The sequence below is a fragment of the Lepisosteus oculatus genome, chromosome 10 (genome assembly GCF_040954835.1).
Source record: "Lepisosteus oculatus isolate fLepOcu1 chromosome 10, fLepOcu1.hap2, whole genome shotgun sequence".
Classification (NCBI taxonomy): domain Eukaryota; kingdom Metazoa; phylum Chordata; class Actinopteri; order Semionotiformes; family Lepisosteidae; genus Lepisosteus; species Lepisosteus oculatus.
In genome coordinates this window covers 16,063,676-16,091,575 of record NC_090705.1, presented here as the reverse complement: position 1 = coordinate 16,091,575, position 27,900 = coordinate 16,063,676, and the positions used below count along the sequence as shown (strand labels likewise).

Sequence of the window (27,900 nt, the reverse complement as noted above, 5' to 3'; positions counted from 1 at the left end):
TACCCAGTGGACGTACCTCTGGCAGCAGTGACAGCTCGGATTCTGGAAGCGTAGGTCTCTGTCAGCCTGGCACTCCAGGTTTGGTAATATTTAATCCTTTTTCTTGACGGAGCTTGAACTGTATTGTAAAGTGCCTTGGGGATCGTTGATGGGCGGCAACCTTCAAGTCATGCCACAGATTTTCGGTTGGATTTGCATGGGGGCTCTGACTGGGCCAGTCAAGGATATTTACTTTTTTTTTCCCCCACTTAGCCACTCCAGAATAGCTTTGGCTGGGTGCTTCTGGGTCATTGTGATGCTGAAAAGTGACTTTCCATTCCAGTTTCAGCTTTCTTGCAGAGGACAGCAGTTTTTCCTCAAGGACGTTTCCATCCTCTTCTTAAATTCATTTTCCCTGCCGTTCTGACAAGTACCTCAGTCCCTGCAGATGAGATACATCCCTGTAATATAGTGCGGCCACCCCAGTCCTGAACAGTAGAGAGGTGAGGTGATGTGTTGGCTCTGTGCCAGACATAATGCTTTGCGTCAAAGCTTCCATTTAAATTTTCAGGCACCAGGGTGTTTTGCCACATGCTTGCAGCATCATTTAAATGCTTTGTTGCTGTTTTCTGTTAATGGTTTCCTTCTTGCCCTCCTGCCATACAAGCCAGATCTGTGGATTGCTTGATGTCACATGCATGCCTTAACAAGTGTTGGCCGTAAAAGCCTGTAGGTCTTTCTTAGCCTCTTGGTAGCCTCTGTGTTCAGTCTCCTTCTCCTTCTTACTTGGCTGTCCAGTTTGGTTGGAAAGTCTGTTCTAGGCATGGTCTTGATCATACCATACGGCTTCCATTTCTTGATTGGTTTGAATGCTTTTGAAGTTTTTTTTTTTATACCCATCCCCTGATCCGTGCCTTTCCACAACTTTGCCCCCAGAGTTTTTTGAAAGGTCTTTGGTGTTCCTGGTCAAGTCTCTCCTTTGATGCACTATCCAGATCGCCATTACATAGGGATTGGATGTTTTTTTCAACCAAGGTATTTTGGTTTATTTTGAATTAATTATCTAAAAAAAAATCTAGAATATTTTTTCACTTGGAATTTATGGGGAAGGATATTTAGATAATTGAAAAGTAGATTATTTTAATACATTTTAATTCCAGTCCATAAGGCAACAAAAAATGGAAAAACCTGAATGGGGGTATAGATTAGGCACTGCAGTGGAAAAATACTATCATCATCAATCCTGGAGGATAAAGAGAAATACAAAATCAGGAGCTGCACCTTTACAGTCCAACTCATTCATACGATACACAACACAAACGAGCTAATTAGTAGATTGTGGTTGTTTTAAATCTGATGTCTAACTTCCTCAGGGTGTTCCACAGGGTTCAGTGCTGGGACCCCTATGATTAAGCCTACGATCCTGCCTCTTAACCAGAAGCTAGAGACACAATCTCAGCAGTACTGGTGCCTGTGTGATACTAACATATGGAAGCAATAAGATCATCCCCCTAGAGCCACAACATTGGTTTGACCAAATTGGTGACTTCAGTTTAGTTCTTGACTGTGCTGAAGTTAAGCCTATGATCGTAACTTGAATAGAAGATTCGGTATTATTACTTGGGTGGTATTTTAGCCATGTGTTGTCATTCTACGCTCATATTAATAGTGTCACAAAAATGTGGAGTATGGAGTGTAGATAAGAGGGAAAGAATCCTCGTTTAAATGCATGAAACTCTGAAGCACTGACACGGTATAATTTTAAGACTTTCTATAGGTACTGTACTAGCACTTTTCATCCTGAAGCACACAGGTCACCCCCATCATCCGCCACCTGGGTGGGAGCTAGGAGGTCTTTGATATGTGTCCCTCCTAAAGTGAAAGATGCTGCTGACCCATATAGTGACTGGTGCCAGATAACAGATAAGTGTAGATGTGTCACAACGTTCTTCAAGTTCAGCACTAGGGCTTCTGCATCAGATGACAGCCAGCTTCAGTTCTGGCAGAACATGAAAATACGTGCTGGTGGCAGGGGGTAGGTTTGGATTTGTAAACAAGCTGGGTTATTACTGGAAATGGTGCAGAATTATTTATTGGGCTGTCCTAAGCAACGCGTGATTACCATGCTAACGAGGGATATTGTGCATGTAGGCCAGAGATGCGCAGGGATTTATTTGTTGGTGCTCTGCTGTAGCTGAGCCTGAGGTGCTGTCATTAAAGGTGGCACAGACAATGGAAGATCGACGGGTTTTTTCTAACTGCTTTAAGGTGGAGCTGATGTCAGCGTGCCATGAATATGCTGTGGTATTTGGAATTATTGGCTCAGCAGACTTTGAAGACCCTTCCATTTGTTTTACTTCCACTGTTGATGCATCAGAAGTATCTGCTTTTTTATTGCTTTTAACATACACTTTCCCAGAAGAAAAAATGAGATCTCCCTCATTACCTGAAATGTTCTGATTACTATGTGTAAAGTCACTGGAGATCTGTGCACAAGCTATGCCTCTAAGTGTGTTCCGGGGGTCAGAAGGTATCCTGACCAGCTGATCTCAGTGGCTTGCTATTGGCCTTTTATAGTGTGCATGCTTGTACCTTTTCATGTGCTCTACCTGTGCTGAATATAGCAGGACCCAGGCATAATTAGAGCTGTTTAGTCAAGATCAATTTCAAAAGAAACACAATGAACCACCAGACCAAAAATGTAATTTCTTTATATTGTTTAGGAATATCATTACTGGAATAAAGTATATCATTCTATCTATGCTTCATGCCTAGCTCTTAATCAAATGATTTGACGTAGGCAGTAGAATAATATGATGCTAATGTAACAAGGAGAATATCACCTACAAGTGAAAAAATGTTATTGTGGTGAAATTGCACTTCTGCATTGTATTGTATTGCCCTTGTCTTGCATGGCATTTTGGATGTGATCGGGGGACTTTAAAAGATTTTTCTGTTTTTTTTTTTCATGGCTACAAAATTGACAATTGCCGTATCAGTTTGACCTAAGGCCTCCTTTGATTGAACCCAACCCTTGAGTAATCACACATCTTTGAGATCTATGGCTAATTTACACACGCTTCAGGCTAATTACAGCGCTTTGCTTGGTGACATGTTGATTTGCATTTACAAAATCTCCCGTGGCGCTGGTAACTTTCCAAGACTTCTCGCTCTCCTGTCCTCTAAACCCTAAAACCCTGTCCTCTAAACCCTGTTTCCCCCTAAAGCCAGAATACCATCTTCCCCCATATTACGATAGTCCCCAATTGCGCTCACCAGTCACATAATCACATAACTATAGTTCCCGCTGAGACTGGTTTTAAAACTCAGTCCATCACATAATCCTTTATCCATGTAGGTGGCTGGTTAGCTCTGTGAGGCTGCTGAGCAGCCGGAGCACATCTGGGAGGTGTAGGTCAGATCCATTGCTCATCACAGTTGGGAGATGCCCAACAGGAGTTCTGCCCTCATGCTGCCCTTCAGTGGGTACTGAGACTGAAACCTTCCTCAGGCGACTTGCATGACCGCGTGAGCCTCTGTGCGGACGGTAGGTGGCTGACCGCAGCCTGCTGGCGCTCCGACAGGGTTTGGACCCTCCAGGCGGTAGCTGCCTCTTGCTCGGAGGCAGGCCAGAAGCACACCAGGCTCCAGTTCTTTCTGTAAGGGGGTATTTTGCCCTCTGCACTGGTCAGACTCCCCACTCCGTCTGCTGCTCCTGGGCTACTACCTTCAAATACAGGCCAAATGCAAATGCAATGCAGATGTGAGCGTGATGGAGAAATCCCCTTGTAATACTGTTTAGACACTCAGAAGTGTAGAAGAGTTTGTACGGGAGCTGATTCCAGCTGCAGTCAGGTGAGCCCAAACAGCATTCTTCCATGATTAAGATTTGTCCACCTTTTCATTAAGCGAGGGTTGAGGCTCTGGTACATTTCGTACCTTTTTCGGCCAGTGATGTTGTCGAGCCAGGCGGTGTTTTGTGGTAGTGATTTCCGTCTCCATTTGGCTAGTAACGAGTCCAGCTTTTGAATAACTTCTTGAGTAGGGGCTGAGACCAGGGGCAGAACTTCACGCTGCATTGAACACGGGCCATGCACACCTCAGCTGGGGTCCGTTGGACGCAAGTGTCCCAAGTGCACTAGGACTAAAGGAGAAGGGGCTCATTGGGAGGTCTTGCCAGTGATGTGACGCACCATGCAACCTTTGCACCCAGCTCAGTGTTCGTGCACAAGGCAGCATCCCTGTAGAAGTGTTTCGGCTTGCTGTCTCTCAAGTGAAACATGTTCTCAAGACTAATGCTCTGAGAGCTCCTGGTGTCGGGAGTGCATTCTGTAGTGTGGACGGAAACTACATCCAAGGGATCCATCGGAATCCAAGGGAAGCTGGATTCCAGTTTCCCTTGGATTAGATGGCCGTCCGCCTCTAATGCAGGTGTGGAATGTGGTGAACAAGATGGCTCTGTCTAGAGTTCCTCTTCAGGATTGACTGCAAATGGTGGGCTTTGCAGTTGTACTGGTTCAAGGGCAAGGCCTGACATCTGCTGAACAGGTCACATTGGAACAATGGCTCCACTCAGCAGGTCAGCAGCTGTGTTCCGCCGGCCTGGAGGGAATTCACAGGGCAGAGGCATCACAGGTACAGTTTCAGTACCCACTGAAGTGTGTGCAGTGGGGCAAAAGTGTGCCAGCATGGGAGCAGAGCAGATGGATTTGGCCTGGCCTTGAGGCCATTTTATGCCATTGAGTTTGACCTGCAAAGCTGACAGCTGGCAAGAAGTGTGAAGCTAAGTCAGCATGTATTGTGACTAAGTGTCATCTAAGTCCATAGACGTGCTGGCTAGAAGGAGGGAATAAGTAGGGTCGCACGTCTTGAAATTTAACATTTGTGAATTTGCTTATTTGCAATTCAGTCTGGCCAACGGGGTCTTGTAGGGAAGGAAAGCAGAGCAGGATTAAACCAAGGTGAAGGTTGTCAACCACAACTTTCAAATTAGAGCTGCAGCAGATTAAGATCATGGGCTTGAATCTACCTAGTGAGTGAACCTCTCCCAGCCTCCTGCCCAAGCATCCTCATCTCAAGCTGGTCTTGTTTTTATCCTGAAATAAAAACTCCAGTTTCTGAGCGGAAGTGTGGGGAATGACAGGCTGGAGACGACTTTGCAGGCACACCAGACGGTTTTATTGCCCATTTCATTACAGGGTGGTGTGATAATGATGGCGGCGTGGAGAAAAAAGGGCAGGCTTGGACTGTGGAGGGGGATTCATGTGTATTTAAGCTGATTGCTATGAGTTTGTGATCAGTTTCTTTATTTGATCAATGTCTTTTAAATTGATTTAAAGGCAGTGCATTAATACTTTATCATAAAAAGAAGGGTTACCTTTTAACCACACATACTGCTGTATAGTACATAATGCGCCAGCACAGGGGTGGACTTGGTTATTTGCAGCGGTTCTCTGCACAGAACCCCTGTAAATGTCGAAGCCCTACAGCCTTCTTTTTTGGAAGCTGCAGATGACGGATCAGAATCTGACAGGTATGCCCTTCTCTTAGCATTGGCGTGAGCGTGATCAGGATGTCTCCAGCTTTTTTAATTTACCTCTTGTTGGCCGATACACAGCCACAGAAATAAACACGATTTGGTTTCCTTCCAACGGCTGGATTTGAAGCCCATGGGGACACGTTGTATCACCACAACGGCAATGACCACAGGATTGAGAATCAAAAAAGCAGACAGACAAAGGAAGAACCACAGGGAGATTTACATAAATTTACCCAAATGCCTGGAGAATCAGAAACAAATTCGATGAGATAGGTGCTATCACAATGGTTCCAGCAGGCAATTACGAAAAGGTCTGAAAAAGACCTTTAGGAATGTCAGCAGCAGAAACATCAATGGTAGACATAATACAGTAGTTTTATTTAGATTGTGTCCACAGCGAAAGTTTACAATTTCTGGAAAGCAGGCATTGAAGGGAGGAGATCGTTCAAGAGCAGTAGATTAGGATAGATATAAATTCAGTGGACCACGGATGACGATAGTTTCAACAGATTCTACTTGAAGCACAGATCATGTTTATGCAAAAAGTGAGTAAATCAGAAGGCACAAAACAGTATCCCAGCAAAACAAGAACAATAAGGTAGAAGGGAGAACTACAAGCAAACAGTGGTATCCAATTTAATTAAAAAGTACAATGTATTGTTAGCACAGGTAAAGAATACTAGAAAGGCCAAGAGAAATTAAATGTATATTGAAGTGGAGGGTAAAATGCTGACATGTTATTTAATTATGACAACAGTAAAAGAACCATCAGGGGTGAAATAATATATACCTGGGAAAAAAAATGGTAATTGTCTAGACAATGAAAGGGAATCGGCTGATTATACTAAACAAATGTTTCACTCTGGTGCTCAGTAAGGCAGAAGTCAACAACATGCCTCAGGCAGTGGAAGGACAAAGGTGTGGAAGATTAACCTAGAAGCGGGAAAGTGTTTTGTGTATTAGAAGCATTGATGATCCCCAGGGCATGATGGTATCTTACCTCTTGTACTCAGGATGACAACTCTTCCAACAGTGCCTTAACACCAAGGTAGAACCCAGGGACCGAAGAATTGCCAATGCAGTACTCGTTCATAAACGGGGTTAGAATACTGAACCAGGTAATGATAAACCAATACGGACTAAACTAGAACTCGTATCTGGAAATCATATTGTAGAGAATAGTGTGAAATTATAAAAGGTAGGTCGTGCCTATAAACGCTCCCAACGTTTCACATAAAAGATTACTTCTTAAATTGCAAGTGATATGCATTCAGGGGATTGTGAGTGAGAACTGATTCTTAAATAGAAAACGGAGGGTACAGATAAGAAGGTATACTCAATCTGAGGAGATGTAAATTAGTGGAGTACCACAGACATCTGTACTAGGACAACAGCTCTTCTTAATTTATATCAATGACTTCGATTCCCATACTGGAAATCAGAAGTACTTTTTATAAAGGGAACAGGAGACATTTCTTTACTCAGTGGGGTTATGAGAACAAGCTACCCAGCCAGGTTGTTAAAGCTGATAACCTGGTTTCTTTCAGTATATGCATGGATGCAATCCTTTGATTAGTTAATTTCATTGACTCCTCTACTGGTACAGCATTTAGCTCACTGTTGGCCCCTTAAAGATGGCTACCTTCACTACCTTCGGTCATCACAGACACTTAAAATAATGTTATGCAAAGTAACTTTGTATTTATTCCTTTTAATTAAGGGGGTCCTCTATTTGAACTCCCTTTCTTCATTACCTTATTTTTGTGGAAAAAAACTCCATTGTTTTCATATACAAAATCAAAAGTGTTTATGAGCTGATGGTTTGAGTGCCTGTTTGCAGCAGGCCTTGAAGAATGTCATTGTATGCCTTGATCATGTTACTGGCATTACCTGACAGGCATCCAGTCATGTTTTTAAAAATAGTTTGTAAAAATTTTTTACATTTGAGAAACCCTTTTCTTCATTTGAACACCAGTGAGTAAAGTATTATACGGAGGTAAAAAAACATTCTCTTTGTTACTCACTGTTGTTTTTAAGTGTGGTTAAGCCAGAGATGTCGTGGAATTTTGCCCTTTATGACTGTTGCGTTTATTTTTTTCTGATGTGGAAAGTACATGGTACAGAAACATTTATGGTGTTGCTGTAGTAAACAAGTTCCCACTTTGTAGGACAGATGAGAGTAAATCTCAGCCCTGCGTCGCCTCTGACCATTGCTAATCAAATTTTAAGAATTCCCATGAATGTTATCATTGTTTTCAACTGCTATAATGGTTATACAGTATATAAAAAAGACACATTTCCAAAAGTGGGCATATTAATTTTTTTTACTATACAAAATGAATGCATAAAGAAGCAGAATGTAATATTCATTTGTAGTAAAATAACTGATGTTTTATATGATCTAATAGAGGGTGAATTACACTGCCATTTTTTCTAAAACAAATATATGGTGTAGGTTGACCTTTGACCACAGATTATTAAGTCATGCTATGGGCTGTATTGTAACAGCTCAGCAGAGCTTTAGTCCACAGCAGACACCTACATTACTGCATAGTGCACTATGCCAACTTTATAAGCCTGCATTGTGATGTCATAATCACTTTGATTTCATTATTCTGTGTGTGTATGCCAGTCTCCTTAACAGACTGTGCTTTCTCTGATTTAACATTTGCAGGGTGTACAGGGCTGATGGTTGTATCAGACAAAGTGAACATGGAAAAGGCTGTTTAACAATCTGCATGATATTAAGAGACCTTAAGAGAGGATCTCTCATTAAGTTGTAGCCGTTTCTTGGGACGTTGCGTTCTATTTGTTGTTTTACAAGCTGTAGTGCTCGTCAACTTACTGGTCATAGTCATCTTGTTTCTGAGCAGGATATTGGATTCACCCGGACATTCCTAACTCAGTTCTGAAGTACATACTGGCCAGTCAACTGCTATAATTGTTGTGAGTCCTGTTGAATGCTTGTGGGACGAGATTGTGCAAACGCTGAGAGGAACGACCAGTAATCTGGGACCAGCTGTATCAATGTTGAATGGCTTCCGCACAGTGAAGAATGTGTTGATGTAGGGTTCGTGGCATGTAGCTGTCATGGCTGATGATAGAGGACGTGTCTGCTTTTAATAATTAGGGTTTGCTGGGGTGTGACTGCAGATGGCTTAACACACTGATGCAGGGTCACTGAGACCTAGAAAGTAGTGTTGTTATTAAAACGGGCTGCAGTTTAAATGAGAAATCCTACAGGTCTTGGGTTTTGTCTACATGTTTTTAACAATCAGGGAAACGTCGGCATGTGATTGGTCAGCATGTTGTCCAATCAGGCGCCACCATCTGGTTGTAAATACCTTTTGTGTGTTTAAGGCCTGTTAATGCACCTTCAGTTTACAAATGCTGTAAAATTAATTCTTATTTATGCAACGTATAGAGGTTTTTGTTTTTTAATTATATCTGTAGTTTTTAAATGACTGCAAAGTGTTTGTTTTGTGTAATCCTGATCCTGTTTGATTTTTTTTCAAAGGAAACATGATTTTACAATAATTCCAGCGGTACACATTTTCATTTTCCTGAAATGATGACGCAGGACAGTAGCTGCACTCCATTATGTTTTAGAAAAGCAAAAGAAAACTAAAGCATGATATTTGAATTCCCTGTGTAGTTGTACTGAGATTATTTTAATGTTTAATCCACCTGTCGAAAATGCCTTGAAAGTTACTGGTCCTCATCCAGTTTTCTTTGTGTTTTCTTCCTGCCTTGTCAGACATTGAGAACTGCGGGGCTCCAAATATAAAAGAAGAGTGTACTTATTATTGGCCTCTCACTAGCTCCAACAAGTCCACTGCTCTGGATAAAAGTATTTGGAACATGTCCTGAGCCGTCTTTAAATCGTAGTGAGAATGGGATTTTGGCGAAAAGGAAAAGGCTGTCTGTGGGGATATGTTTAAACTGTGCCTGTGAATGATGAGAGAGGTCCCTGACCATGGGACGCAGGTTGTGGACCCACTGGACCCGAGACTGAAAGATCTTTTATAATCAAACTCTTCACAGCATTAGTGTGGATTGAGGTACATTAATGATTGTGGTGTCAAAGGAACGCCTTGGTGGGGTTTTGTCAGGACTACAAGGCACATAGTTAGGGATTTTCTCTAATACTGTATACACGACTAAAACAGCAGGAACACCAGAACAACTATCTGTGTTCCGCCGTTCAGTACCAGAACTGCAGCATGAAACTTGCCGTCTTCAACACTCAATAGAAAACAGCCCGCGCAGTTGCAGATTGTACCGTTAAAGCTTTTGCTTTAACGGACAACTGTGCATCTGAAACACCCTTGCGTCATGCAAAAAAGTCCCAAATTTTCATTCTGAATATCCCCTAATTTTCTTCAGTGAGCGTTTTCCAGCATGTCTCAAGTTACCGGTTTTTATTATTTCAGGTAGGTAGCTGTGTCAGCATGCGTAGGCTGCAAAGGAACAAGTAATAGGTTTATTCCATGCTGAAAAGAGAAGAAAGCACAACGTTTCGGCCGTGGAGCCTTCTTCAGGTGTGAGGGTTTTAATTATTGCTTTGCGAAAGTTTGCCAATTTCTCGCCAATCTTGGAAATGCAAGTAAGGTGTTTTTATTGCGGTGCATGAAATGAAAGCATAGGTAATTGCGGGTCTCTCTTGAATTTCTATAAGCTTGCTGGCGTGAAAATACGCATCTAATATTCCTTTTTTCAACTGGGCTTTTATTAATGGCTGAAGGCTTTATCTACAGGGAAGAAAATTAGTCCTAAAAGAGGAGGAACAAAGCAAAGGCTCTTTTTGATTTTTAAAGAGGAACTGCAGTGCTATTTTTATATTTCGGAGTTAGAATCAGCCTTGATGAGTGTATTTCAAACCACAATACAAGTAAAATGTACACAGTCGTTTGTAAAACCTCCAGTTTACACTACAAAATAGATTAAATTTCCTTGTATGCCCAGCTCCATGTCCTCTAATTCAGAATAAGGGAACAAAACTACCAGTGACGTGTTGCAGCCTTATTACATTGTAAACAAGCAGGCTTGTGCATATATCTCTTTTAATCCAATACAAATATTGTTCTAGACTTTGAGACGGTTATGCAGAGAAATACTACTTACTTGTTACATTGCAGATCACATTGGAACATTTCTTCAATGAAATGTCTGCTGCACAACCTGTACTCATTAGTTCATACATCTCATTACATTATTCATCACAGAGACTAGTGAGCAGGAAGGGCAGCATCACATCACAATTTGTGGGAACTTTAATGCAAGTTTGTGACAACATGAGAACTTACAGTACTTTCACAAATTTCACAATTATGTGCTTAGTTTGAAATTTAGATACATTTTTCTCAATGAATTTATTTCGTTACCGAGATTTTATAACCGGTCTGAGAAATTGGGACTGCATTTCCCCTTTAAGGAAACCGTTACAGGAGAAACGATCATTCTCGGAATCGGCAGAACAGTTTCATGCATCTTAGCTGTGATGTCCTGTCAATTACAGACAATCTATAGAGATTTTGAATCTGAATAAAGTTGGGAATCTTATGAGCAGAGAAAGTCCAGCATGTCCGACAGATGATTTGGCCACAAATGGCTGTAAAACACTTAATTTTCTGACGTGTTGTAGTTCAAAATAGTTTTCTTTCATTTGCCTGTAGTGTTGATAACTTTTTATAAGCATTTATAAGGGAAATATTTACAATGTTTTGCAGCTGATGGTATTGGAGTGGGTCTGTTTTTAATTTCAATTGTTTTTTTTTGTTATCCTGTGCAGCACAACCACCCAACAACTTAAGAGCAAAATTTTATTTTCTGAAGATGTTTTTTGGGTTTGCATCTTAAGAGCAGCCTACGTACTACGATACAGTGCGCGCTAATACTTCAGTGGACACAAGAGATACTCTGTAATTCTATACCACTCTATAGGAATGCGTGCTACGGACGCAAGTGACCAATTGTATTTAAAAAAAGCTACTGTATCTCCAGCAAATAGGGAGAAAGGAGAATGTGCGTGATTTTGGAATAATGCCAACATTGCAAACACAGGAATGCATAGAAATGTGTGCTACGAACGCTGGTAATCTTGTGAGCACAGGAAAGCGTGAAAAATAACAGAAAAATATTTAAGAACTGTTCTAATTTGAGAAAAATACACCGAACGTCTCTGTGTTTCTCTCCCATGCGCATGAAATAAATACTTAAAATAAACACTGAAATAAAAACGGAAACGTGGAAAAATGCAAGCTTGCGGATTGCTAAAGCAGGTAAGCCCCACAATATTATGTGTGGAGAAAAAGCTGCTGAACAGCTCGACTTGCTGCCCCCCCCAGAAAGACACAGTCATTCATAGAATTATTGAAATGAAGGATTATATCAAAAGTACGCTGACAGCACGCGTTAAGATGAGCAGATGTTTTTCACTGCAATTATATGAGTCTGTAGTCCATTTGGCCAATTTGCTCGTTTACGTTAGATACGAGTTTGAGGGTACGTCCCGTGAGGACTTTCTGTTCTGTAAGCCGCTACCAACAGGAACTACAGGAGAGCACGTATTTCAGCTTCTGAATGAATTTATCGGAGAGAATGGCACTGGATACGAAGTGCGAGAACGACTGGATGAAATGTGTCGGAGTTTGTACAGACGGTGCCAGAGCAATGACAAGCCGACACAGGGGTGTAGTTGCACGAATTAGAGAGGTTGCTCCAGAAATTAATGGTTTCATTGCAACATCCACCGCGAGACCTTTGCCATCAAGAAAATGCCTGACGATTTAAAATCTGTTAGACTCTGCTGTGAATTGTATCAAGGCTCGAAAAATTAATTCACATCTGCTTTGCTCGACTAAACGGGCTCACCCCTCTCACTGAAATGGTGCTTTTTTATTTTTATGTTGTTTTTTTCTGTAAAACACTTTGAGAAGCCACATTTTAATATATCAAACAAAGTTTATTATTATAATATTTATTATATGTATGTGTGAGTGTGTGTGCACATGCGCTCATGTTGGTCATTGAGAATTTCTGGGGTTCCTATGAGATGGTGACTTGTAGGTGGTACTTGGATGCTTTGGTTGGATTAGGGGTGGTACTTGGTCCAAAAAGTTTGAGAACCACTGAAATAATGGTATTTAATTTGAACAATTCATGTAATTGCCAAAAGAAGTGGTTAATTTAGGTACGCTTGTGATCATGGTGAGGTGGAACATCCTACAAAATCGAGAGCCAGATTCTTTAATCTGTATTTTAACAGTTTTCACCAACTTAGAATTTTCTCAGCTGGTGCAGGGATGGGTGTGATGTTTCATACAAACCGAGATTTTTAAAAATCACTCCACAAATGGACAACTAGCTTATTCAGTTGTGTAGCGTTGTTAGATACAGTGCTGACTAAGGACTTAGACATGCTCATTAGTCCCGCCTCATAACCGCCGATGCTATTTTGCGAACGACATGGCAAAGTAAGTCATCTACAGACTGTAGTTATATTATTGGTTTATTATAAATTTATAAAAAGTGAAGAATTTATGCGTGTAACGTAGACCAAATTTACATATCACTTATTTCACTAATATTTGTATCCATCTCAGACCAACTATAACAAATATATCAACCACCAGTAGACCACAGTCGAGAAACATTGCCCTAGTACAATCTTGACCAAGAGGGACAAGTTAGATGAAGTATGTAAAACTTCTGAAAACCTAGACACAGTGACTAACCATGTGCAGCTGGCTAGCAAAACTCTTTGGAACTGTGAAAAACGGGTGTGAACCGGCATGCTTTGTCGCAGTGCAAATTCAGAAACTGAGCAAAGTACGCATTAGGAAAATATTGTGGGGGAAAAAAAGCCAATCGAAATCAAAAAGCACTTCCTTTTCAGAACAATCCCTCGTGCGACTATAAGGAAGTGGCCTTAGGCTCTTGCTCATCGGTATGCGTGCAGTCGGTTGTAAGCCGGTTGGCTTGCGGATGAATGCGGACGTGATCATGATGAGATGGTACAGATGCACCTGTGGGGCTGGGTACAGTAGTCGGGGAAAGACATGCACCGCAAGGTGGAAGGGAAGATGAGATCTGCCGGGATGCTGAGGGCAGGAATGCCCAGACACGTCGGTGTACATTGGTCACCAGTGTCAGATCAGTTGCGATACAGTCAGACAGACTCGACTGGTGAATGCAAGACTGAAGAACAGCCACTTGGATTTCTAAATCCATCTTGGATTCCTAAAATAAGATGTCCTGCATGGGGGAAAAAGAACTTAGGTCTGTTCCGTTTTATTTTGGAAAAGCTACCCAATCATGTCGCTGAAGACGATACCCTGCCTTCATTCAGCTACTGCTACCAGGCAGGATAGACGGGCCGAGTGGCTTCTTCTTGTTTGTAAACGTTCTTATGTTCATGCTTTAGGAAAACATTTGAAAGGAAGATGGTTGTGTTTACAACCTGAATACCTGGGAACTCATCAGAAGGCCTCAAAATCTGCAGCGGGAAAGATCCCACCAACACGCACACGACCATCGGCACTCACTAGGGGGCGCCACCCGTCACATAGATCAGGAGTCTCTTAATCACTTCCTGCTGAGCCTGGAGTCTTTGTTCGTGTTCCACCGCAGTTCTGTTATGTAGATGGTCTAATTAATTATTTTATTAACTTCATATTTGTTCGTGCTTATTACAGTTAGATTGAGGGGCTTATGCTTGAAGGTGTACATTACAGGCACTTTACTTCCTTTTTATGAGTAATCAAAGTAAGAGACCTCTTATAAAATCTTATAAAGACAGCAATTATTTAATCAACTACTTGGGTTGGGGCAAAATCCAGAAGACTAGGTTCTTCAGGAATTGCATTTGAGACCTAAAGCAAATACTAAATGAATGTTCACAATGAAAAACCTGCAATTGCTATTAACAGGGGGAGTGTTGGAAGAATTGATTGCCTCCACTGTGATGAAGCTGTCGTGTTCTGAATGATTGTCCTGTGAGAGATGAATTTAGATCTACATCTGTATGTGGATTAGAAATGGATTTATGAATATTCCCATAGTTCAAGTTGGCCGGATTTGTGAAGTAGCTACCATTTAAGTTTATCATTCCTTGGCAATTTGCAACTCTAATGGCCCAGCCTGCAGAATTGTAATTGCAAGCCAGAAGTTGAATAATACCCCCAATTACTGAGGAGCTGCTTCAATCAACATGTAACTGGGGTTTCAGCTGACAACTTGGAAACCTAGAGTATACTGTATAGAAATAGAAACATGGACGTTTAAAATAGTCAGTGATGGTTTAGAAATGCAAAGCCTGATTTGAGATGATCATTCACCTTGATGGAACAACAGATTGATTAAGCCCGTGGGAGAGAGCTAGGCTATGTTAGAAAGCTGGTTTACTGCTGGACACTAACGGTTGTGCTTTCTTTACACAGGGCAGAGACGATGTTTCAGCTTCCTGTAGTTAATCTGGAAAAAATCAGAAAGTCCAGGAAGAGGGTAAAAAATATTTTGTTGGATATTGGCCTTCAGGATTGTAAAGACCTGCTGGGGGTGAGTTATTAATTGTTAACTGTATTATTACTGTGAGTCCAGGGTTGATTTTCATTCTATTTTCAGTTTTATCATAGCACAAAATTGTCAAAAGAAGACTGAAGTAATCAGTGCTGCTTCCTCTTTGTGGTGGCTCTGTGGCTAAGGATCTGCACCTGTGGCTGGAAGGTTGCTGGTTCAAATCCAGCAGCCGGCTGAGAAATCCTACTCCATTGGGCCCCTGAGCAAGGCCCTTAACCCCAACTGCTCCAGGGGCACTGTACAATGCCTGATCCTGCAGTCTGACCCCAAGCTTCTCTCTCCCTGTCTGTGTGTCTGTGTTTCATGGAGAGCAAGCTGGGGTATGCGAAAAGACAAATTCCTAGTGCAAGAAATTGCATAGGGCTAATAAAGTGATGTTATGTTATGAATATACACACACCTGTTTAAACATTGTCTGTCCAGAAATGTCCACACAATCCAGCGACTCTATGTTCCTTAACATACGACGAAGGATTAGGATATTAGTTTTCACGTGAAATGAATTTTGGAAATTCCAACTGTAGATGCCTGTGTTTCTCTTTCCTATGTCAATTACAGCAGTTTCTTTTTCTCTGAATATTGTTTTTCTTAAAACAAGCTGAAACAAATTTCCCCATTAAAGAATATCCTACTCTGTTTCTCCTAAATGAGCTGTTCTCCACGTAGTCAACAAGCAAGAGAAAGAGAAAGCTTGAGGCGGTCCAAGCCTTTCAGGAAACTATATCAGAAGTGTGTTGCAAATGTGAAAAAAGCCTTTGAGGTGTTCAGTTCCATTTCATCATCATTATTTTCGTCATAGTCTCTTACCTACCCTCACTGCAGGACTTGTAACTTGAAACTTGTCAGGCTCAAGCTTGTGCATGGGGGTATGTGTAACAGAGACCACGCTTGTGGGTTTTCTCTGAAAGGGAACCAGCAGCACTGTTGTTTACCTGCATAGGGATATCCTTGGGCAAGAGATTGCTACCCACAGTTCATTTCCATTAAATCTGAAATGGCTGCTTGGATACCAGTGGGATGAGCAACGAGATAAGGGGATCTAGGGCAGCAGGGCTGTTCTGATTTGGTGTGCTAACAGTGAGGTAAGCACCAGCCAATCACAGAGGAGGAGGTGGGAGGTACTGCTGCTTTCTATGATGTGGACAAGAAGCCGTTTGCTCAAAGAAAACAGTTTTATTAAAGGGGCAGTGAGGGGGACAGAATAATGCTACATTATTGACCGTAGAGAGGCATCACCGGGGACTGAGAGATCTTTAGAATGTGGTTCTTACCACATGGGGAGACGTTGATCCAAGAGCTGAAATGCAGCAAGTCCATACAAGACCTGAGTTCTTCAGTGCATTTCTGTGAACTGTTTAATCTCGTTTTGAATCCAGTCCAGTGGCTTTGTTTGGTAGCGGTCTAATATCGTTTGCAGACTGGAATCACCATGCCATCCTTTTCCTGTAGCTAATTGCACTTCATGTATCGCTCGTAGACGTGTGAAGATTGCAAACCTGAACTTGTGTTCATGCATGTGCAGTCCTGAATGGAGATGGTAAAGAAAACATGCTGTCGCCCTGATGTTTTCATTTGAAATTTCAAGGTGGCTTGAAATCTCTGATGCTTTACTCAAGTGGGATCATGCGCAGGGTCAGTTCGATATTGAGAACAGAGAAGCTGAACCTTTAACCCTTTAATCTGCCGGACCCATTTCAATGTTTTCAGACATGTCACACAATGGCTGCCATTGGCTTCAGGCGTCAAACCCCATGGAAACGCCACATTGCATTCTAGGCGGGGTACGTTCAGTCTTTAGAGTAGGTTTATCCGACCCTTTCCAAAAGGACAGGACACTAGTCAGGGGAAAACTGCCACCACCAGTTATTTTCCCATCTGGCACCCTGCCAATCTGGAGTGACTAGTGTAATTGACTTGGCTCACCACCACCCCCTCTAGGCAATCGTGGTGTCCTGCACCCTGACCAGAAACAAGCCTATGTGAGTGGCAACCCTCCTTGGGGAAACAGCTAGGGAGCATGGCTCTGCGCATCTGTGTGAAAAAAATGGTTAATAATAACCCAAAATCGTTGCAGTAGAATTAGACTTAGTAATGGGATATCTGGTGGGAAACGCACAGAGAGGTAGGTTTTAGCTACTGCAGATGTCCTGAGTCTAAACATGTTTTTGTCTTATTCAGAATGTAGATTTTATCAACAATCCAGAACTTTCCTTCCCATTTAGAAACTGTTAATTGTTGCCAAAGGTGCTTCCACCAAGTATTTCGTCGTGCTCAGCATAGTTTTGGATTGTTCTTTGCAAAACCCTGGTGTTCTTGCTACATGCTACTCTGGGTTTGTACAATCTTGCCTCCCTTAAGTTTCCTTTTAATTGAATTTCCAAAGCACTTTTGGGCTCCCCTCTTGATCTGCAGTGTAGCGGGGGCAGTTGCTGTTTTCAGAGGCAGACGAAGTGGTTCCCCTCTTGTAGGGCGGGTACTTTAGGATCTGTGTACGGAATGCAAGTACATCAAGTACATCCGTCCCTCGATTTAAGAAATGAAGGAACCTACGTCTGTTAGGAGTAAACAATTAGGCCCTCAAGAATTGTTTTACTGTTTTGTGCATTCCCACCTGGGCTAAGTTTCTTCATGGTCTTTTCTTCTGAGTGGAAGTGTAACTCATGTATCCTACACTTGATTCAATAACATGAAAGGGAAAAGGGGTCTTGGCTAATTGGGGATCTTGATTAATTGCCCAAGGCTGGCCTAACTCTCTGACTTTGTTCACACTTTATATGGTAACAAACTGCGACTGACCAATCATAAATGTAAGGTTTTGTATGAAAAATTAGCTCATCTTCAGAATAGAAGCCTGTTGCTGTTCTTAGGAACATGAGTGAGAGACTAAGTTAAGCTGTTAACTTCGTCTGTCCTCCTTTCTTTATTGCACTAAAGAAATCTCCAGCTTGCTTTACCAGAGTTGTGTAGTTTGCTGAGAAAAGGGTCTAACAGAACATAATCAATATACTGTAATAAAGGCACTCTTCTTCAGGTAAGATTTAAAACCAAGGTCCTGATTCTCCGTCATCATTAACAATCCCGAGGTGTTTCTTGAAAAGAGTAGGGGTGTTACCCCTGTGTCCTAGCATGTTTTCTGCCTGGCCTTTACCCATCATGACCTCCCAATAATCCCCATCTCGGAACTGGCTTCAACACTCTGTTCTCTTCCCCACTGACAGCTGGTTTGTGGTGAGCGTATTGGTAGCACCTTATCCAGGTTGGTGCTGAACATTGGTGGTGGTGGTGGAGGGGAGTCCCCATTACCTGTAAAGTGTTTTGAGCGGATCGTGCAGAAAAGCGCTACATAAGTGTAAAGTTTTTTTTTTCTTTAAAAAATGTTTGTAAGGTGAAAATTTTTAAACCAAAAACAAAATCCCCATTACTTTTTAATGTGAAATCATTTTTTCCCCTGTCACTAGCACTGTGAAGTCTCACATTGACATGGATACAGATTAAGTAGTTGAACACCTTTAATGTTTTAAAGTTGTTGTACTGTTTTTTTTTTACCAGGAGCTGCAAAGCTTTGATGCAGGTGACAAGTATTTCCACAACACAGAGTGGTGGGATCTCTCCGAGGGAGACTACAATGGGAAAAGGAAAAAAAAGGTATTCATTTTAAAGGATCATATCTACTCCACACTATCAGAAAACAGTGGGTAGATCCATGCTGATTGATTGATTGATGTCACAGCTTTTACTGAATAATAATTATTTTGCAGAGGCCTCTTTTTCATAGAAACTCACATTAACAAGGGCTTAACTGCTGCTGCTTAGCCTTGGGAAGATGGACTTCAGTCTTGCTACCTGCCTGAAGAACTTGGGTGCATTAGACATTTTCAAGCAGTTTGTTGGTTTAGCGTCTGGTTGAAATTGGCAATAGGCACTTGTTGCTGACACAATGACAGCAAAACCTTAAGAATTTGTAAGTGTGTCTTATTCTGATTAAGATAAAAGGTTGCTTAGAAAGTTGCCCTATTGAAACATTGGACCATGAGAATTGTGCATCACAATATGCTGAAATGTGGCACGTGTGCCATCATCACATTTCAACACTGACATGTAAAAAGTTTCAATACTGTATATACTGTAGATTATTCTACGTATTTACTGCTCTGCTCTACTCTGTTTATGTCCTTATGGATAAACTTAAGTTGCTGGGCTGCAGCAGTTGGGTGCTGTTATGTATCTTCTTTCATTCTGTATGCTTTGATTGTATGTGGGTAGTTCGTACGATTAAGGACAAGGTTTTCTGAGCTATGACAGTGTCAGCAGTCACCTATTTCTAAATATTTCCTCAGTTACAACTAAGTAGCTTCCATGTGTTTTATTTTCATGGAGTACAGTTATGTGACTCACCCATATCAAACAGCATAATTCTCCTAAAACGATTTGTTCATTGAAATTGTTGTATTTTGAAGTAGCTACAATTGAACGTTTCAGTGAGCCTCTGGATTTCTATTCTCCTGCATTAGTAAGCAGCCACAAAGTGCTTGCAAAATACAAAAATTAACAAAACATGAAAGCATTGGACGTCTGATCAATGGGAAAAAAAAACTACTTTTCACAGCTGTAACAATGTCCCAAGGTTTTGTAACCAAGCTTCCTATACCATAAACAGGAAATCATGAAGGTTTTGTGTTATCAGGATAATGATTGTCAGTCTTTATTTTTCAGCCAAAGTACCGCACCAACCTGTTCTGCTGCAGCCTGTGCAAGTTCTCCTCCAGGACTCACTACGCCTACAGAGGCCATGTGCAGCGGTGCCACGAGGACGAGCAGGACCTGGAAGCTCTGGCTACCTGTCCCGTGTGTCCTTTCACTGCCCACCCCAAAGTCATCAACCAGCACTGCAAGATCTTCCACACTGTCCCGAGGAAGAACCAGGCTGCCCCTTCCCAGACCGGCTCCGGATCTGCAGTCATCACGGACAGGTTCTCCTGTCGGAAGTGCCCCTACCAGGACTCCTTATATTACTGCATGAAAAAACACATACTGGTGAATCACTACACGTCGTTGCTGAACCGCTATTTCGGGCAAAGAACGGAAAGCGAAATGAACGCCAGCTCCCCCCCTCTCCGATTTTACTGCAGGATGTGCAACCTGCCAGCCGACAGCTCCGAGCATCTGCTTTACCACATCCTGACTTCAGACAAGCACAAGGAATTAGAGGGGCACCTGAAATTCCTAATGTTCGAGCACGGAAAGATCGGGAAAAGAAATCAGCACAATAAGCTTCAGAGTATCGCTCCAAAGGCTAAAATGAACCAACCAGTAAAAATCCCCAAGGTGCTTGGGACCAACGAACAGCAGCCAGCAAAAATGCCCCAGTTCCCGCAGAATGTCCGGCATTCTCCCGAAGGAACGCTGATGACCGGGGCTCCCGTCGTTCCTGCTGCGTCTCCTCTGCGGGGTCCGGCTGGAGCGGCGAACAGCACTGGGACTCTGGTGTGCGCTCCCGGGACGGCCCACACCTATCTCCCGCCGCCGGCCTCCGCTCTCGTGCAGCTGGCCAGCGCGGAGGCGAAGGGTCTCCTTCCGCCGGGCTCTGCGGTCGCGACTCTGCAGAACTCCCAGCCTCCTCCCCGAGGAGTGACAGCCAGCATGCCCCCGCCAGCCAGCGTGGCCACCTCCGCGGCGCAGGCCGCTGGCGCAGTCTTGCGCAAGGGCCCCGCGGGCACGTCGTTGCCGAGCGCCCCGGAGAGCGCTTCGAAGCAGATGTCGATTTCTGTCGGCGTTCCTGTGCAGCAGCAACAGCGCCTGACTCTGCTGCCGCCTGGTCTTCCTGTGAACGTCCCAAACAAGATGGGGGTGCGAGGCCCCGGATCTCAGCCGCTCCTGGTGACGCAGAGACTTCCTCTAAACCAGACGGTGTCTGGTGTCGGCTCCTCCAAAGGCACCATGCTCGCCTCTCAGTCTGTCCTCAGCCAGCTCATTCCCACGGGAAACAAAGTCAACGGCTTGCCCACTTACACGCTCGCACCTGTTCAGGTCACCATGCCTGTTCAGTCTGGTGGCACTCAGACACTCAACACGGGACCTTTGACGGGGGCCCAGGGCAGTGCCACTTTACAGCCAAACAAGCCCCCAGCCCAGCCTGTACTGAGCTCTGCTGCAGCATCCAAGCAGGCCAAGAAGTGGATAACATGCCCCGTCTGCAACGAGCTCTTCCCTTCTAACGTATACCAAGTACACACGGAGGTAGCCCATAAGCAGGCCGGTGCCAAGCTCCGTCACGCTGCACAAGGATTAGCCGCCCGGGCACCGTTTTTGAAAAAGGTTAAGGAGAAAACCATGAAATGTCTGCTTTGTAAAATCCTGCTTTCGGAAAAAGGGCTTTTCGAACACCTGCTGCATGGTCTGAACTGTTTGTACTGCCCAGCAATGTTCTACTCTCTGAAACAGCTCATGGAGCACACAAACGTGGAGCACGGGCTATCGCAGAAAGCAAACTGCGACTTCATGAAAAACGAGTACCAGATTTTAACGGACTACAGCGGGGGACTCCTGTTTCCGTATTTTGACTTTAGCACGTGTGCGCCTAAGGAACTTCTGGGGGATAGGGAGCTTAATTTGGTCCTGGTCACTGGTTCTCGGGACCTGATTTATGTCAAGATGGTACCAGGTTCGACTCAGACTATATGCCAAGTCCCTGTTAAGACTCACTCGACCAACTGTCCCTTTTGCCCAGAGAAGCTGCACAGTGCTGAGGACTATGAGCTGCATCTGAAGGTGAAGCACCACATTATGCCCACGATCCATGCCATCCTGAAGACCCCGGCCTTCAAGTGCATATACTGTTGCGGCGTGTACACTGGGAAGACAACCCCCAAAGCCATTTCTATTCACGTGCAGCGCTGCAGGTGTGCCCCCAAGACTGCTAAGGACTTGGAGAGGTTGATGAGCCCCGGCTCCAGTGCTCAGAGGGTGATCACAATGAACGGGGGACTCCAGAGAGTGGTCCTATATTCCATGGAACCAGGAGGCCCTCAGGTGGCTTCCAGCTCTCAGGAATCGAACCCTCAGCTGCAGAGCAAGCTGAGATTGGAAAAGGCCTTGAAAGAGGCGGTCGAAGCCAACAAGAGGGAGAGAGAAGCCCTGGCTGCCAAACGGAGGAAGGTGGATACGGAGAACGTCGCCAAGCCCCCTGCACAAAACGAACCTTCTATGCCTCTTGTCCTGGATCCCACTGGGATGGAAATGCGCTCCTTCGAGGACCGAAAGCAGTTCCTCACCAAGTACTTTAACAGGAAGCCGTACCTGTCCAAGAAGGAGACGGAAGTGCTGGCGGCCCGTATGTGGTTCAACAAGACCGACGTAGCCTGCCACTTCGGCTCCAGACGGTCCCGATGTATGAAAGCCATCCAGAAGAACAGGGCAGCCGTCTTGTTAGGGTTTAATATGGCGGAGGTTATGAAGTTGAAGCACGACCTTTTCATCCCGGAAACAGACACTGAATAAACCGTTTCCACGGTCGTTGAGGAATTCTTCCAGGAAAAAAACAAAAACCTGATCTGTCCAAATCCTGTTTTGTACCTTTCACCGAGTCTACAGGATCAGAGTTACCCAAAGCAAATGTGGCGAAAACCGATCTCGTCGTCGATGCAGATGCGCTGAAAACCCTGGTGCTGCCAAACGTCACAATGAGAGCTAGTGATCTAGGAACAGTGTTGCTAGACATGGGACTGTTATAACCTGTTTCCATTGCTGTGTTTCGGCCACCACTGAGCTGGCCAGTCTGGCCGAAAGCAACAGTTCTTTTCCACTGCAGTTCAGTTCCACCTCAGGTACACCACAGGCAGTATAATTTTGGACCTTGTCCGAGGCCAGGCAGGCTCTACTGTGGCATATCTAGATCAATAAATTGTTTTTCGCTACATCGTGATGGGAGTTTACCATCTTAAAACAATTTCAGTGCAAGTGCTAGCTAGATTCAGGTACAGCTGAGAAGATGCAGCTGGAGCACAGACATTTCTATAGGCACCCTGGCCAGAACGACCAGCTCATCTGTTAGTAGTGGTGGAAATGGGGCACTAAATTTTACACTAGATTTTGTAGACTTTATGATCAAGCTTTCTAGATGAAAAAAAAGTACTGTCACATCAAATGTCATACAGCACAATAATTCCTTAGACAAATCCATAGTATTAAACTGTAAATCATAACATGTTGTTTATTTAAACCTTTCTGTAAATTTCAGATGTGCAGAATATGGTGTTAGTCTGGAGTTAAACTTGCCTTTTAAAGGTAGAATCTCCTAAACTTTAATGGGTTATTAGTCGCAGTTTCTTTGGTGGGAAAAAAAAACCCTACTTATGTTTTGTTCCTTCAAATGAAAAGGGTGGCTGATATGTAAAACATATCTGACTTGTGATATATTTTTCTGCCCTGTGCTCTTAAGGGTTTGTTCATGTGCCCCTGAATATTTTGCTTTTGTTGGCATTTTTTTTTCTAGAAAAAGATACAAATATTTAAAACTGTAGAAAGTTTATTTTTTTCTGTTCTTTTGTACACATTTTATTTATATTGTAACATTTAAAATCAATATATGTAAAACTCTGGATGTGCTTTTTATTTAATTTGACCAACGAGGCTGAAAAGCCGGGTGTATTATTTAACTGTGCTGAGCCTCAAATTGCAGGAGCTCTGGAGGGTGTGTTCATGTAACCCACGATGTTACACCACCGTTTGGGAACGCTGCTACTACGTATTAAAACAATCTCAACAGCGATTTAAAAAAAAATGTTTTACCCAACTTTTATTTAAACTTTTTTTTTGTCATCCTTCGCTTTTCAACATCAGAACCAATGTATGCCAGTATTTTTATCTTTTAGTGCGACCACCCTTTTGTGGTTTAAATAGTTTGTGGTTTTTACACTGTTGATTGAGGCCTAAGACTGAATTTTGATGTGGATACTAGAAAAGATTCTTTCCTTCCCTGTGTCTTCTGGCGTGTATACATGTGTTTGTGGGTGCAACCCTTCACAGTTTCTAGGCTATTATTGGCCTTGACCAATTTTAAAATGTGTGCCACCTTTTCAGTTGTCTTTACCTGCTGTCCAATTGTCATTTAAATCCACATTTAGATTTCAGCACTGCATGAGCTGATTCACTAGATTAGATATTACTTATTGTACCAGTCTACCCAAGACAAGGTGAAACATTTGGTTCATTATGGGATTTTTATTTCTGGTTATTACATGGTAAGGTGTTAATATACTATATGCATTGTAATATACTAGTTCAGGATGCTTTTATCACAACAGGTACTCATAATTTTTTTCACAGGTTGGCCTAAAAATTACTTTCCAGTCCTGGTCCGTTTGGTTTCATTCGATTTGAACCAAAGGGTTTGGGGTTTTGGGTTAATTTTCACAGGCCTGGTGTCTGTGGCTGTGGGAAACACCGAGATATCGACAGGATTTTTTCATCAGTTGCAGCTAACAGGTCATTAAAAATGACTTGAAATAACTGAAATTGTGTCCTGTTCTGTCAGAGGCAAGGAAAATGATCCACAACATTGTAGTTACCCATCTAAATCAAGAAAAGAGAAAAACATATCCAAAATATTTTCTCATTTGGGCAGTTAAAGGCTATGTAATCTTTAAAGAACTTCAGTTAAAAAAAATAGAAACTCTCATGCACTACAGATAATCCTGCAAATCACTGCATTTTATGTGCTCAACTGAGTTATCTGCTTCACTTAGTTCACTAAGATTAATTAACCACTGCGATCTGTAGAAGACTGAACAAAGCTTGAAGTAACTAAATTAATTTTCTAGTCATAGTTTTCAGCTGACTAGTTTCTGACTGCCTTTGGCATCTTTCTCTGCATTTGCACCTAGGCAGAATTTATTCCGATTTTTTTTTTATATGCTGCATGTTGGAGGCCAGTAAGTGATCATTCTGACATCGTGCAAAGATAACTTGTTCCTAGTTCCATAAATAAGCAATAATTTACTACAGGAGATAGGCACATCAATTAGTTCAAGGCTGAAAGTACCAAAAAATGCTGAGTTTAGAGTTGTTGGAGTTGAAGACCTATGGATGTTACGGAATATAACACAAAGCAGATTTTGTGCACAGTTTACAGTAAAGTAGAGAGGTGTCCTGGTGATCTAGTAGTCAGTACGGGTGCTTTATAGATCTCGGGTCCTGGCTTTGATTCTGGGCTGTGGTGCCACCTGCATGGAGTTTCAAAGTATGGATTTCTGCCAGGTTTTTTTTATTTCCATCCACCATCCAAAGAAATGCTTACCATGTGAATTATTGTTCCTGAATTATCCCCTGTCCTTGTGTGTGTGTGTGTGTGTGTGTGTGTGTGCCTTGTCGTGGTCTGTTGTCCTGTCCAGGCTGTGATCCTGCTTTGTACCCTGTGATGGACCGGCATCCATCCAGGCTGTGGTCTTGCCTGTGGTGGAACATGGCTTGTCATTACAACCTTTGACCCTGCACTGGAGGAAAATCTACTGTCTCTGCTTTAGCCCCTCATCCAAGATCTGCTGAGAACTCCTTAGTGCCTTATCGGAGTCACTGCAAGCTTATACGCACCCATTCCTTTTGAGTGGAAAACTGCCAATGAACTTGATGCCGTGAGCCTACTTGAATCAGCCAGGATGAGCTCAAGCCAGATGTGAATTGCAGGCAGGTTCAGCTCATGACTTAGCCCAGGACTGAACCGGCTTCTTCTGAATTGTAGCCATTGGACCCGTGCTCTGATAGTGTTCCTGCTGAGCCACCTGGCAGCTAATATAATTGTTTTCTACCCCTAAACGGTCAAAGATTTGTAATGGCTCAGGAGATTTTCTAAGCAAATCTGTCATTTGTTGGAAGCGAAAAACAAACTCCTAGTAAACCATTTTTAGTTCGTCATAGGGTTCGATGATAAATGAAAACCTGAAGACACTGCAGTCCCAGGGCCCTGCTCTGGCAAATTCCTGGTGTCCTGTGTGTGCAGTGCATCGTACACACAGTTCTGTTTAAGAATGGACAATACGATTCAATTTAAACAGCACTGCACTTAAAGGGGAACTACAATGCTATTTTCCTGTTTTGAGGTTGGAAAGAATCTGCATTGATGTGTGCATTTTACACTGCAATAAAAATAATAAAACCTCCAATTTACATCACAAAATAGAGTAAATATCCAGGTAGGCACAACACCATATTCTTCAATACAGAACAAGGCAACAAAACTGGTAAACAAGTATGTTTGTGAATACATCTCTTTAAATCCAATAGATATATAGCTTTTAATTTCAACACGTTTTTTCTGACAAATACTACTTGTTAACACTGCATGCAGATCACGCCGGAACATCTCTGTGGTGAAATGGCTGCTGCACAACCTGTTTTTATTCGCTCCTGCATCGCCTTACGTTAGACATTACGGAGACTAGTGAGTAGGAGGAACTCGGAACGCAAGTTTGCGACATCATGGTGACTTACAATACTTTCACAAAGTTCATGATTTGGGGCTTAATAACAAATTTGTCTTTTTTTTTTCCTATAACGTCCATGAATTTTATTTTGTTATTGAGATTTAAGAACCGGTCAGAGAAATTGGGTCTGCGGTTCCCCTTTAAAGGGGTGGGCTACAGAGCACTAGAACACAAAAGGGAAATATTAACACTAACCACAAACCTTTTATCTAGGTACAAAGCCCAAAGAGAAGGCCTTTGAGTGGCTCGTCCCAACGTCTTGGGAGTGACAGCACTATCCAGATGCAACACGATGAGCAGATCCCACTGGGCAAGTACCCGTGTTTGACTGGGTCTCCTGACACGTGCTGTCTGGGTCTGAGCATCCCTCCACAGCCCTGCGGAGGGTGGCTGTCCTGCTCTGTGCTCCTGGAATGGGCTCCAGGTTGCTGCCCCCCTGTCCAGGAAAAGCAGCTTTCCCGTGGTGGAGGAAGTCGATCCAGGCTGTGGTCTTGCCATCTGCCCGCTGTTCCAAACTCCTGGGTGTGGGCAAGAGGGGGTAAAGTCCAAAGTGTCCCAGGAGTCTGTGGCAAGCCCCTGCTGTGAGCCAGCCGAACGCTGTTTGACGTCTTGGTCTGTAGCGCTCGGTGATCCTCTAAGCAGCCCTGCAAAGATGGAGTTTTGCAGCAGTGTGATAACCAATTCAGCTCAGCTGGGTTCAGTGCGCTTCTCTCCACAGCTGCTCCAGTGGGCTTTGAGAGGGGGCAACTCGATGAGGAGGGGTGGTCCCACTGTACTCTACTGAAAAAGAGCTGCTGCTTTTAGGTGCAGAGCATCGTAACGTCCCAGCTGTGGAGACCTTGCAGAAGCCTCATTTTCCCCAGGGGATATTGCAGTATTGATAACTATTGTATTGATTATGAAATAGCAGATTGCTTTAAGGATGCACTTTGTCTACAAAAGTATATCTGACTATTGTTACATGGTATTGGGTTGAGTGTCGGATTACGTATTGTAAAAGGATGAAGGATACCCATTCTTTGTAGACTGTGAAAGGTAATTCAATTAAAGGAGCAAATACGTTGCTTCTTTTACTAAATTAAAAGACAAACTAGTCCATGTTGGATTTCGTTTTCCTTTGGAAGTGGATTATACTGTAGGTTTATTAGTGAGAGATTGCAATATGAGAAATAAGCTTCCCAAATACTGTCAGCTTTACTTTTATTTTTTTTGCTTTTAAAGCATTAGTTTGTACTTGCAAAGTACTTTGTCTACGATTTATACGTTATAATAATATGAGTATCCCTGTAAAGTCAGTTTTCTATGGTAAAATGGAATGTTACACAC

The 27,900-nt window shown here is 42.9% G+C and overlaps 1 protein-coding gene across 4 annotated transcripts in view; it reads left to right on the top strand.

Moving 5' to 3' along the window:
* The window catches only part of adnp2b (ADNP homeobox 2b), a 28,226-nt gene extending 3,616 nt beyond the window's left edge, over positions 1-24,610 (top strand). For 2 of the 4 annotated variants that reach the window (XM_015357714.2, XM_015357715.2), the window contains exons 3-5: positions 14,959-15,076; positions 18,647-18,742; positions 19,811-24,610. In XM_015357714.2, the coding sequence (XP_015213200.1) occupies positions 14,969-15,076; positions 18,647-18,742; positions 19,811-22,594 (2,988 nt within the window). In that variant the 5' untranslated portion in view covers positions 14,959-14,968 and the 3' untranslated portion in view covers positions 22,595-24,610. Of the gene's footprint in view, positions 1-8,186; positions 9,952-14,958; positions 15,077-18,646; positions 18,743-19,810 lie in introns of those variants that run through there. The other 2 variants (XM_015357716.2, XM_015357713.2) reach the window with 2 other exon arrangements.
* The last annotated feature ends 3,290 nt before the right edge of the window (positions 24,611-27,900 follow it).